At 43.3% G+C, this 11799-nt stretch overlaps 2 protein-coding genes across 2 annotated transcripts in view; one reads left to right on the top strand and one right to left on the bottom strand.

The window, feature by feature from the left end:
* LOC138967519 (zinc finger protein GLIS3-like) overlaps window positions 1–11577 on the top strand; it is a gene marked incomplete at its 5' end in the record, with an annotated part of 14321 nt that extends 2744 nt beyond the window's left edge. The window contains 5 exon segments of the mRNA XM_070340082.1: window positions 2432–2594; window positions 5850–5994; window positions 6986–7122; window positions 7713–7889; window positions 10052–11577. Of these exon segments, the coding sequence (XP_070196183.1) occupies window positions 2432–2594; window positions 5850–5994; window positions 6986–7122; window positions 7713–7889; window positions 10052–10182 (753 nt within the window).
* LOC138967531 (tax1-binding protein 3 homolog) overlaps window positions 1–11799 on the bottom strand; it is a 263615-nt gene that overhangs the window by 213331 nt on the left and 38485 nt on the right. The gene's annotated exons all lie outside the window — the stretch shown is intronic.

Here is an 11799-nt window from a genome sequence, read left to right as displayed (position 1 = left end):
TGGACAGGGGAAGGCCCACAGGGATTGACGCAGAGAGGAAGAAGAAAAATGCAACTTGTGCTAGGAGAGGCTCAGGGAAAATCTGCAGTAACAGACTGTAAAAAGTCATGTTGTGTCCAGTGCCAGAAGAAAGCGAGAGTATGAAGCCACGCTGCGTTATCGCTGGAAAAATGCAACTTGGGCTGGTAGAGGTTCAAGAGAAATCTGCAGTAACAGACTGAAAAAAGTCATGTTGTGTCCAGTGCCAGTAGAAAGTGAGAGTGTGGAGCCAGCAGGCTGCGTTATCGCTGTGCCTGCGGCAGTGCAGCGTTTATTGGCACTTAACGGCACCGGTGTATTGATTGGCTATTAGCCAGGTATTGATGACTTAGCCACCTTTGATGACAGTCCGAGCGATAAGGTGTGCCACATGGCGTGCTGCTGTGCACCGCACTCTGTTTTTTTGTGGCACACAAAACACTAGATGTGCAGTTACTTTTTCTGTCGTTGTCATTGTGTGTTTGTGTATGTTTTTGAGTGTTTTACTGTGCTTGTTTCTTTTCTGTCTGTTTTTATTCTTCTCTGTCTTCGCTTTGAAGAATTTTTGTCTCAGTGTTTAAAATGTTCTTTTCTTTGTTATATTTCTTTATTTTGTATGGGGGGGGGGGCAGGGCAGACAAGGGGCACAGTAGAGGAGGGAAGGGGTGGGGTTGGTCCCCACAATTGGGGGGGGGGGGGGGGGGTCTTGTCTGTTGTGCATTCTTTGACTGTGTTGTATGTTTGTAATTCTTTTTTCAGAGGTGTTATTTTTCAGGGTTCTTTTTCTTGTTTTTAACATATTATCCAGCTAAGCAAACTCCTTGGATGTTAAACTCAGAAGATTCCTCATTTTTGAACAGATCACTGTGCCTGTGTAAGCATTATGGTTTCATCAGAATAAAAAATAATGCACTAACTAATGTTCTTTTTGAAAGGACAGCAACATAATAACACGTCATGCACTTGGGAAGCCAGATGGCAAGAACAGTCGTGTTCGTCTGCTTGCCTATAATCTGTCTGACTTTGCTTCCTGGCAACAGTGAGACTACATTGTGTTACTGTCTGCAACCAGAGCTAGAATCTCAGCCAATAACACTAAAACACTGACTCATGGAAGAGTGAAGTCTTCAGAGAAGAAGCCATCACGTACAAGCAAGAAACAGTCAAGAGAGATATTGCTGCTCCAATAGACGAATTCCGAAAATAACTCTCTCGGGTTTGTATGGGTTGTGGGAGAGTAATTAACCTTTTATTGCAACATTTTAGACGAACAATGGAGGGACCAATCACTAGCAAGGGGTGTGCCCAAAACACGTGCGTGTCTCCACAAGTTTTCGGCACACTTCTCGCTAGTGATTGGTCCCTCCATATAGTTTGTCTGCGTTTTGCAAGAAAAGGTCACTCTCCCCCAACCCATACATTATCCGACAGAGTTATTTCCGAAAATCGTCTATTCCTGATGAAGAAGAGTCAGAAGAAGTTGAGGGATCTCCCCGGTTTCACCAGTTTTACAAAAGCATATAATTTATTTCTGTGTGCATGTTAGTTTTTTTTGTTCTATATTTTTGTTGACTGAAGACAAGAGCACATCCAGGTGTGGTTGGATGTTTGTTGACTGAAGACAAGAGCACATCCAGGTGTGGTTGGATGTTTGTTGACTGAAGACAAGAGCACATCCAGGTGTGGTTGGATGTTTGTTGACTGAAGACAAGAGCACATCCAGGTGTGGTTGGATGTTTGTTGACTGAAGACAAGAGCACATCCAGGTGTGGTTGGATGTTTGTTGACTGAAGACAAGAGCACATCCAGGTGTGGTTGGATGTTTGTTGACTGAAGACAAGAGCACATCCAGGTGTGGTTGGATGTTTGTTGACTGAAGACAAGAGCACATCCAGGTGTGGTTGGATGTTTGTTGACTGAAGACAAGAGCACATCCAGGTGTGGTTGGATGTTTGTTGACTGAAGACAAGAGCACATCCAGGTGTGGTTGGATGTTTGTTGCATGTGAGCAACCTGCTTTGTGTATTGTTGTTTTGTACTTTTCTCCTCCTCCTCCTCCTCCTCCTCCTCTTCCTCTTCCTCCTCTTCCTGGTTGTAATCATTGTAACCATCATTATCTATGCATCCCGCTTTCATTTTCCATCATCCATGAATCCTATTTTCTTTTTGTGATGGATTGAATAGTAGCTAGAACAGGGTAACAGTGTATTGAATATCGCTACATGAGGCAACCATTGTGAAAACAAGCTCTTTTTTGTTTCACAGCACATACATAGTCATCTTTTGCTAAGGTCTGTCCATTTAGTTCTTCTCACATTCGTTCCTCTCCACATTTTTTTTTTTTTACTCAGTGCTTGTCTTTTCTCACGATCCTCTCCAAATATTTTCACTCGTTGCTTGTCTGTTCTCACAGCTGAAGAAGGACGGTGAGTTGACGATGGGCGGTGACATCCTGAACGACTGTCTGTTGATACACCAGCTGCGACCGGAAGGATCACCGATGGATCACACTGACAGCGGCCTTGGGCGGTCACCGCACGGCTCTGTGCCTGGCACGTCCTCTGATATGTATCCCAGTGAGTGTGTGTGTGTGTGTGTGTGTATGTCTGCCTGTCTGTCAGTCAATCTGTTTGTCTTATGTTTTCTGTCTGTCTGTCGGTCGGTCTGTCTGTCAGTTGGTGAGTTGGTTGGTTGGTCTGATTGTGTGATTGTGTGATAAGTCTAGGTCTGTGGGTGTGTGTTTGTGTTAATTCTCTGTCTCTCTTTCGGTGGTTTGACATGCCTCTCTGTGTATTTGTTCCTTTTTCTGGCGTTTCTTACAGCAGTTTTTTTTGTTTTATATAAGAAAAGAATTGATTTCACAACTTGAAAAGAAAGTTTACTCTGACAACCTTCACTCCCAGCTTATCATACATAGTCAGGACATTTAGATCAGCTCCCTCCCTCACCCCCTCCCCCTTACCCTCCCCCCCCTCCAATCCCCCCACCCATAGGTAAAACTCCAGTCTTTACCGGTAATCATGTTCTATTTTCAGCCAACATTTAATGAGTTAATTGAAGTTCAAAATAGTACCGGATCTTGCAGACAGCAATTTTTCTAAAAGTCAAGGTGTGGTTAGTACCTCAAAGAATCTTATTTTGAGTTCATTCACTCTGGACTGATAACAAGCTTTTGGTGCATGTAAAGGTTGCTTATTGATAACACGAGGTTCGTGAAAACACAGGAGTTTGGAACTCAGATTTACTTCTTTTTGTTGTTGTTGTTATTGAAATTAGAATTCTCAGGTGTGGCCCCCGTAAAGGTCAAGGTAATTAATATATGCCTACAAATGGAAACTATCTAAACAGAATCAAACACAAGAATTGTAGGTTATTGGATTGTTTAATTACTGTATAAACAAAACAATACCCAATATTGACGGACTGTGTGATGATATCTTCTGCTATGGTCTGTTGAGACAGTGATATCAAAATCGAGACCGGAGGTCGAGATTTTGATATCACTGTCGAAACAGACCAATAGCAGAAGATATCATCACACAGTCAGTCAATGTTAGATATATTGCTAATTCTCTGGACATTTTGTATTTACTGTAAAGAAATTACAAAAGTATTTGTCTCAGTTTTGGCTGTTCCATACCCCTCCCTCTGATTATTATTTCTTTTTGTTCACTCTTTTCTTGTACTTTTCAGTATTTAAAAATGTCTTTTCTTTCAAAAAGTCTTTAGTCACTTGCTCAACTAAATTCTGGGATCATTACATTTTCATATATATTTGTTTGTTTTTAAATTTAGGTGTTTTTGTTTTTGAAGTGGGGAAGCAATAAAGAGGTCGTCGATATCAAAACTGATATCGACGGAAATGTCGTCGATATCACTTTTACAATGAGCTCAGTTTTGCCCAATTGACCAATGGAAATCCACGTAACATATGAAATAGCTATATATATTGCTATTTCATATGTTACGTGGATTTCCATTGGTCAATTGGGCAAAACTGAACTCAGTGCAAAAGTGATATCGACGACATTTCCGTCGATATCAGTTTTGATATCGACGACCTCTTTATTGCTTCCCCACTTCAAAAACAAAAACACCTAAATTTAAAAACAAACAAATATATATGAAAATGTAATGATCCCAGAATTTAGTTGAGCAAGTGACTCAAGACTTTTTGAAAGAAAAGACATTTTGAAATACTGAAAAGTACAAGAAAAGAGTGAACAAAAAGAAATAATAATCAGAGGGAGGGATATGGAACAGCCAAAACTGAGACAAATACTTTTGTAATTTCTTTACAGTAAATACAAAATGTCCAGAGAATTAGCAATATATCTAACATTGACTGACTGTGTGATGATATCTTCTGCTATTGGTCTGTTTCGACAGTGATATCAAAATCTCGACCTCCGGTCTCGATTTTGATATCACTGTCTCAACAGACCATAGCAGAAGATATCATCACACAGTCCGTCAATATTGGGTAATATTTACAGTACGTCGACCCACTGATCTTTGAAGCAGACAGACAGAAAAACACTTGTGGTACAAATAATCAACAAATGATATCTAAACAGGTTGTATTGTGTGAATGAAATCAGGCCTCTTGATGTCAACGTACAGTATGATAAAAATGTAGACCAAAAAGATTAAACAATGTCTTCTGTTTCAAAACCCTGTGCCCAAGTCAGGTAATCTTACTGACTTTAGAATGCTAGTCAGAGGGATTAAGGTGGTCAAGGTAGACAGAAATAAACATTGTTGAAAATAGACTCAAGTATTGTGAAAGTTTTTGCCATTGTACACTGCGGAAATGTTGCTACAGTTGAACTCCCCTGACCTCCACAAATCTGAGAAAATCAGGTCTTAAAAAGGAGGGAGTTGTAAAATCGGGGTAAATTTACAGAGGTTATGAACAGAAAATCTGAAAGAAAACACTGAGTCTTTAAATAGGTAAAGTCTTAAATTTGGGGGTAAGCAGGGTTTGAAAGGGGGGTAAGCAGGGTTTGAAAGGGGGGTAAGCAGGGTTTGAAAGGGGGGTAAGCCGGGTTTGAAAGGGGGGTAAGCAGGGTTTGAAAGGGGGGTAAGCAGGGTTTGAAAGGGGGGTAAGCAGGGTTTGAAAGGGGGGTAAGCAGGGTTTGAAAGGGGGGTAAGCAGGGTTTGAAAGGGGGGTAAGCAGGGTGTGAAAGGGGGGTAAGCAGGGTGTGAAAGGGGGGTAAGCAGGGTTTGAAAGGGGGGTAAGCAGGGTTTGAAAGGGGGGTAAGCAGGGTGTGAAAGGGGGGTAAGCAGGGTGTGAAAGGGGGGTAAGCAGGGTTTGAAAGGGGGGTAAGCAGGGTGTGAAAGGGGGGTAAGCAGGGTTTGAAAAGGGGTAAGCAGGGTGTGAAAGGGGGGTAAGCAGGGTTTGAAAGGGGGGTAAGCCGGGTGTGAAAGGGGGGTAAGCAGGGTGTGAAAGGGGGGTAAGCAGGGTTTGAAAGGGGGGTAAGCAGGGTTTGAAAGGGGGGTAAGCAGGGTTTGAAAGGGGGGTAAGCCGGGTTTGAAAGGGGGGTAAGCAGGGTTTGAAAGGGGGGTAAGCAGGGTTTGAAAGGGGGGTAAGCAGGGTTTGAAAGGGGGTAAGCAGGGTTTGAAAGGGGGGTAAGCAGGCTTTGAAAGGGGGGTAAGCAGGCTTTGAAAGGGGGGTAAGCAGGCTTTGAAAGGGGGGTAAGCAGGCTTTGAAAGGGGGGTAAGCAGGCTTTGAAAGGGGGGTAAGCAGGCTTTGAAAGGGGGGTAAGCCGGGTTTAAAAGGGGGGTCCACTCTGCTCCTTTCTAACAGTTTCAGTTGTTTCTTTCTCCAGGCATAAACTTCTCCAGCACACACTCAAGTCGGTGCGGCACAGCCACAGGGGGGGCTACTCTCAGCTCCCAGCAGTCCCCGGTCAGCATGCAGGGCTCGCCCATGAACACGTCCACCCTCGGCATGGTGGAGGAGAGCAACGAGAGGTCAGTCAGCGCATAGTGAACACTTTGTGTGAACGCACAGTGAACACTTTGAATGCCGATAGTGAACGTTTTAAATTAAGACATACACTGAACACTTTGAGTGAACACATAGTTGCACTGTGAAGGCAGATAATGAACACTTTGAGTGAACACATTGTGAACACTTACCATGAATACTACAGTGGTGAACACCAGAAGCATGTTCGTTAGGTGCAAGGCCAAAAGTACAGCATATAGAAGCTTCTTCTTTCTTCTTCAGCGTTACAGAATTGTCTGGTTACGTGTGAGCTCGTTTGCCCATTTGGGTTCCCCACACTATACTCTGAGAACATAGTCAGCTTCACTCCGCTTTCGTTGAGTAGGCATGCTGGTATTTTCGTGTTTCCATAACCCACCGAACTCTGACATGGATTACAGGATCTTTTCTGTGCGCACTTGGTCTTGTGCTTGCGTATACACACGAAGGGGGTTAAGTCACTAGCAGGTCTGCACATAAGTTGAATAAAAGCATTTGTTGGATGTTATGTGGCGAGGAAGGCGAGGTTTTGGTGAATCAAGCATCTCCTTGTTACAGTGGTACCTGCCATGAAAGGACACCTTGGGACCAGCCAATAGTGTCTCCACATTGCAGGTGGCCTGTCATGACAGGTATATTTTGGTCACGATAATAGACTAAGGGACAACAGAAGATGTCCTGTATTGGGAGGTGGTCAGTAATCAAAGAGGATTCTCATTGCAGGTTCCACTGTCATTTGATTTGAACGCTTGCAGTATTTCAACAGAAAACATACTGTCAAGCCTTCTTCTTATAGAGGCAAACATCCATCTCCAGGAGACCAGGCCTTGTTACAGTGTAAGGCAACAGAGCTAAATTTAGTGTTGCTAGCACAAAAAACTAGAGCTACATCTGCCACACACCGATGTTGGCCTTTAACTCATTTTGGTATGTACTGTAAACACAGCTTGCATTTTGTTTCTTTTTCTATTTCAGCATGGCATGCTACTCCCCTGGCCCACAGAACATGCTGAGTCCACGACCGTTACCTCCCATCAAGCGCCCCATGGGCATGCCACACATGCACGGAGCCTACGGTCACGCTGAGTATCCCTATGGCCACCACCCACAGAGTGAGTCGATCTGTCTTCCTGGACTTTTGCTACTCGTTGTTAAAGCTGGTGGATGGGCTTGCGCATGTGTGAGAGAGACAGTGCGTGTGTTTGTGAGTGTGTGAGTGTGTGTGTGTGTGTGTGTGTTCGTGAGTGTGTGCGCGAGTGTGTGTGTGTGTGTGTGTCCTGGGACCTGTTAGCTTACACTCTGAAGTAGAAAATCACAGAAAAGTAAGATTACAAAGGAATAAGTAAGATTACGAAAGAGAGAGAGAAAGAGAGAGAGAGAGAGAGAGAGAGAGAGAGAGAGAGAGAGAGAGAGAGAGAGAGAGAGAGAGCTAACCCTTTCAAGTAGAAAAACATGAGAGAGAGAGAAAAAAGTCAGATTAAAAGAGAGAGACAGACAGGCAGACAGACAGACAGATAGACAGACAAATAGACAGTGAGTGAGCTTATACTTCAAATTCGAAAAACACGAGAGGGAAAAAAAAGTAAGATTAAGAGAGAGAGAGAGAGAGAGTAAGCATAAAAAAAGTAAAAAACAAAACATGAAATAGAATACAAGAAAGACGAAACCAACACATCTAACTCACCTGTCTTACCTTTCCCAGGTGAGATGATGGCCGGCTTCAACCCCTCCCAGCATCGGCAAGCCTTCATGGGCGCAGCGTACACGGGCGCCAACAGCTGTCGCATGGGCGCCATGCAGGCCAACCACCTCTACGCCTCCACCGATGCTCAGCTGCTGCAGGAGCTCAACGGGGTTCACGGCCCATTCCCACAGCAAGGTACAGTAGACCTTTTACAACCTTCACAAATTTATTATTATTCTCTTTATTATTCTCTTTATTTATATAGCGCCTTATCCGAAGTTCAAAGCGCTTTATGCCGTGTGGGATGGAATTTTTTCACAATATATCACGCATTCACATCGACCAGCAAACCTCAAGCCTGTTAGGCGAATGTTCACCTTTCGCGGCCTTTATTCCAAGTCACACGGGTATTTGATGGACATTTTTATCTATGCCTATACAATTTTGCCAGGAAAGACCCTTTTGTCAATCGTGGGATCTTTAACGTGCACACCCCAATATAGTGTACACGAAGGGACCTCGGTTTTTCGTCTCATCCGAAAGACTAGCACTTGAACCCACCATCTAGGTTAGGAAAGGGGGGAGAAAATAGCGGCCCGACCCAGGGTCGAACACGCAACCTCTCGATTCCGAGCGCAAGTGCGTTACCACTCGGCCACCCAGTCATTTTTTACATTTTTAAATCTGAAGATAAGCAGGTCTCTGAAGGTTATATTTGTTATATGAAGTCTTATATCACGCGCGTATCTCCAGACTCGGACTCAAGGCGCAGGGATCTATTTATGCCGTGTGAGATGGAATTTTTTACACAATACATCACGCACTCACATCGACCAGCAGATCGCAGCCATTTCGGCGCATATCCTACTTTTCACGGCCTATTATTCCAAGTCACACGGGTATTTTGGTGGACATTTTTTATCTATGCCTATACAATTTTGCCAGGAAAGACCCTTTTGTCAATCGTGGGATCTTTAACGTGCACACCCCAATGTAGTGTACACGAAGGGACCTCGGTTTTTTGTCTCATCCGAAAGACTAGCACTTGAACCCACCACCTAGGTTAGGAAAGGGGGGAGAAAATTGCTAATGCGCTGACCCAGGGTCGAACTCGCAACCTCTCGCTTCCGAGCGCAAGTGCGTTACCACTCGGCCACCCAGAAGGGAGGGAGTCTTAACTCATTGCCTCCCAGGTATGGATATATCCGTACCCACTCATATGGCTCTATCTGACCTGGTACGGATATATCAGTACACACAGTCACTTCAGTGGCTTCCTGTTACGTGGATCTAACCCCTGCATTCCAGCGTGTTGATACACAGTTTCTACACAGTTACTACAATTCTGAGTGACCTGCTGCAGCACAGCTGGTCTCGGCTAAAAAAAAAGTTGGTCAACGTAGGTGGGGTAGAAAGTCTTAATGTGGAGGTACATTTACAGAGGCTATGAACAGAGCATCTGAGATAGGTCGGTCTTTAATAGAAGGAAGTCTTAAATTGGGGGGGGGGGGCGGCGGGTCTTAAAAAGGGGGTTCCACTGTACGTGCATGGATGTTTTAGCTGTTCTGATTTTGTGTGGATTTTAAGGCGGGAACCTTGTTTTTGTGAATTTGATTTTGGGGGGTGTCTGTGTTGTACAGACACTTCGTTAGGCCTAAAAAAAAATAGGTGTGGTTACGGTAACCCGACCTACCCTATTTTTAGTGGCCGTCCCTATAACTTTTTATTACATTTGTCAACAAACAAACAAACAAAAAAACAAAAAAACAGTGCAGAAAACGCAATGAAAGCGAAAGCGCTCGAGTCGCACACTTATTTCCCTGTCAAGTAGGTTTAATTTGTACACATTAAAAAAAAAGTTTAAAAAAAAAATTTAATTGCCTACCTTCCTACCCTATTTTTTTGGGCTATGTTACCTTAACCACACCTATTTTTTTGTTTGGCCTTATTGTAAATGAGTGCACATACACAGCACAACAATCACCTTTGGAGGCAAAGCCAGTCAAACAGGGTTGAGATTTTAAAGCACCCACACCCTATCACAAACAGCTACTCTACATCTCACTGGTGTGCTCAATCTGTTTGTTGAATATGGTAGAGAAATGGATGGCCTTTCCAGTAATATAACTGGTTTTACAATAAACAGTCTCATCACAAAGATCTGCACTTACAGGTATATGCCTAGTTTTGTTATGACAGGTAGTATAAAAAAAAAGTAGTTTAGGCGTACATTTGGCAGTGCTGTTCAGAAATAAGTTCTGCACTTTCATCTATTAGGTTACACAAATGACATTTGATTGTTAATCTCTCCATTCATTGTCCTGCCTGTTTTTACCAATATTTTTCTGTGTTTGAAGGGTTCGACCCCAACACGGGCCAGCCCATGGAAGCTCTGCAGCAAATGCCGGAACAACAGTACCTCCAGCTGACAGCAGTCAATCGCTGCAACAGCCGCCTCTCTGCCGTCTATGCCGACGGGTCAACATGAGAACAATCATTTCTTAGTCCGTGGAGTGACTGGCTGAGAAAAACTGTAGATGGTTGAGTTGTACAAGTGTGCTGGAGATTGTGAAGATGTGCTGGTGTCTTGTCATGGCCCTCAGACTAGTGAAGATTGCTGGTGTCTTGTCATGGCCCTCAGACTAGTGAAGATTGCTGGTGTCTTGTCATGGACCTCAGACTAGTGAAGATTGCTGGTGTCTGGTCATGGACCTCAGACTAGTGAAGATTGCTGGTGTCTTGTCACGGACCTGAGACTAGTGAAGATTGCTGGTGTCTTGTCATGGACCTGAGACTAGTGAAGATTGCTGGTGTCTTGTCAAGGACCTGAGACTAGTGAAGATTGCTGGTGTCTTGTCATGGACCTGAGACTAGTGAAGATTGCTAGTGTCTTGTCATGGACCTGAGACTAGTGAAGATTGCTGGTGTCTTGTCAAGGACCTCAGACTAGTGAAGATTGCTAGTGTCTTGTCAAGGACCTCAGACTAGTGAAGATTGCTGGTGTCTTGTCAAGGACCTCAGACTAGTGAAGATTGCTGGTGTCTTGTCAAGGACCTCAGACTAGTGAAGATTGCCGGTGTATTATTGATGTGGACCAATTGAGACGAGTAAAGATTGCTGGTCTGGAGAGGGGATGACAATTAAGAGATTTGTAGAGCTGCTGGTCAGTTGCCAAGGAAACAGAAACATATTATCTGTTGTTTATCACAAATACAGACATCAAGTTCTGTTCTACGGGAAGGAGGCGCAAGTCTGTGTAGTGTAAAGAATGAACAAAGAACTATACCGTCAAAGTTTGTTCACAACTGTGACGCAATGACACTGAAGCAGTGCTACATTTAATTACGCAGAACCAATCAGAGCCTCAGTTCTTGGGACCCGTCTGATTGGCTGAATGCCAACATCACTTTTAGATCACAAATGCTGCAGTTTTCGACCTGACCTACAAACAGCAAGCTTTTTCGTCCTGCTGCGGTCTAAAAGTGTGTTGCAAAAACGGCATCCCTATTCTTGTTGGACAAGAACTTGTTTGTACAGATGAACTGTGGAGACATTTGAAGAATCGTGTTTGTGATGTGTGTGTTGGTGATCAATTGTTCCATAGTCAAATGTATGGTCGTTATAGAGTGATATATATTTTGCACACCCCAAAATAGAATAAAAGTCATGACTACAGCATATGACAGATCACCCTGCAGTGAGGAAGGTATTATGAATTAGCAGACTTGTCATTTAATTCAGTGTCAAGAATTTCTGAAAGCTTTGTACTTGTATGTGGAATGGTTAGCTTGAAAAATGAAACTTTAATATTTTTTCATTGGCAGATCTTCGTGTTTATGCAAATACACATTGCTACCCTGAACAGAAGGGTGGCTGCATTGCCCTTGAAAGTGTTTGTTGTGTGTATTTTTTATTTTTTTATTGTGAAGCTGTGATTGATGAATTGATGTAAAATTCCAATGCAAAGGTACTTTTATACAGAAGAATTATTGATATGTGATCTGTAAATGACAGTTTCTTGATTGTTAATATTAATTAATGTATTACAGTATCGGAAATACTTGTTTTCAGTGGAAAAGAGACAATAGCAAGCAGTTAAAGCGTG

The sequence above is a fragment of the Littorina saxatilis genome, linkage group LG5, assembly GCF_037325665.1.
Source record: "Littorina saxatilis isolate snail1 linkage group LG5, US_GU_Lsax_2.0, whole genome shotgun sequence".
Classification (NCBI taxonomy): Eukaryota; Metazoa; Mollusca; class Gastropoda; order Littorinimorpha; family Littorinidae; genus Littorina; species Littorina saxatilis.
This window is presented reverse-complemented; position numbering and strand designations above follow the sequence as displayed.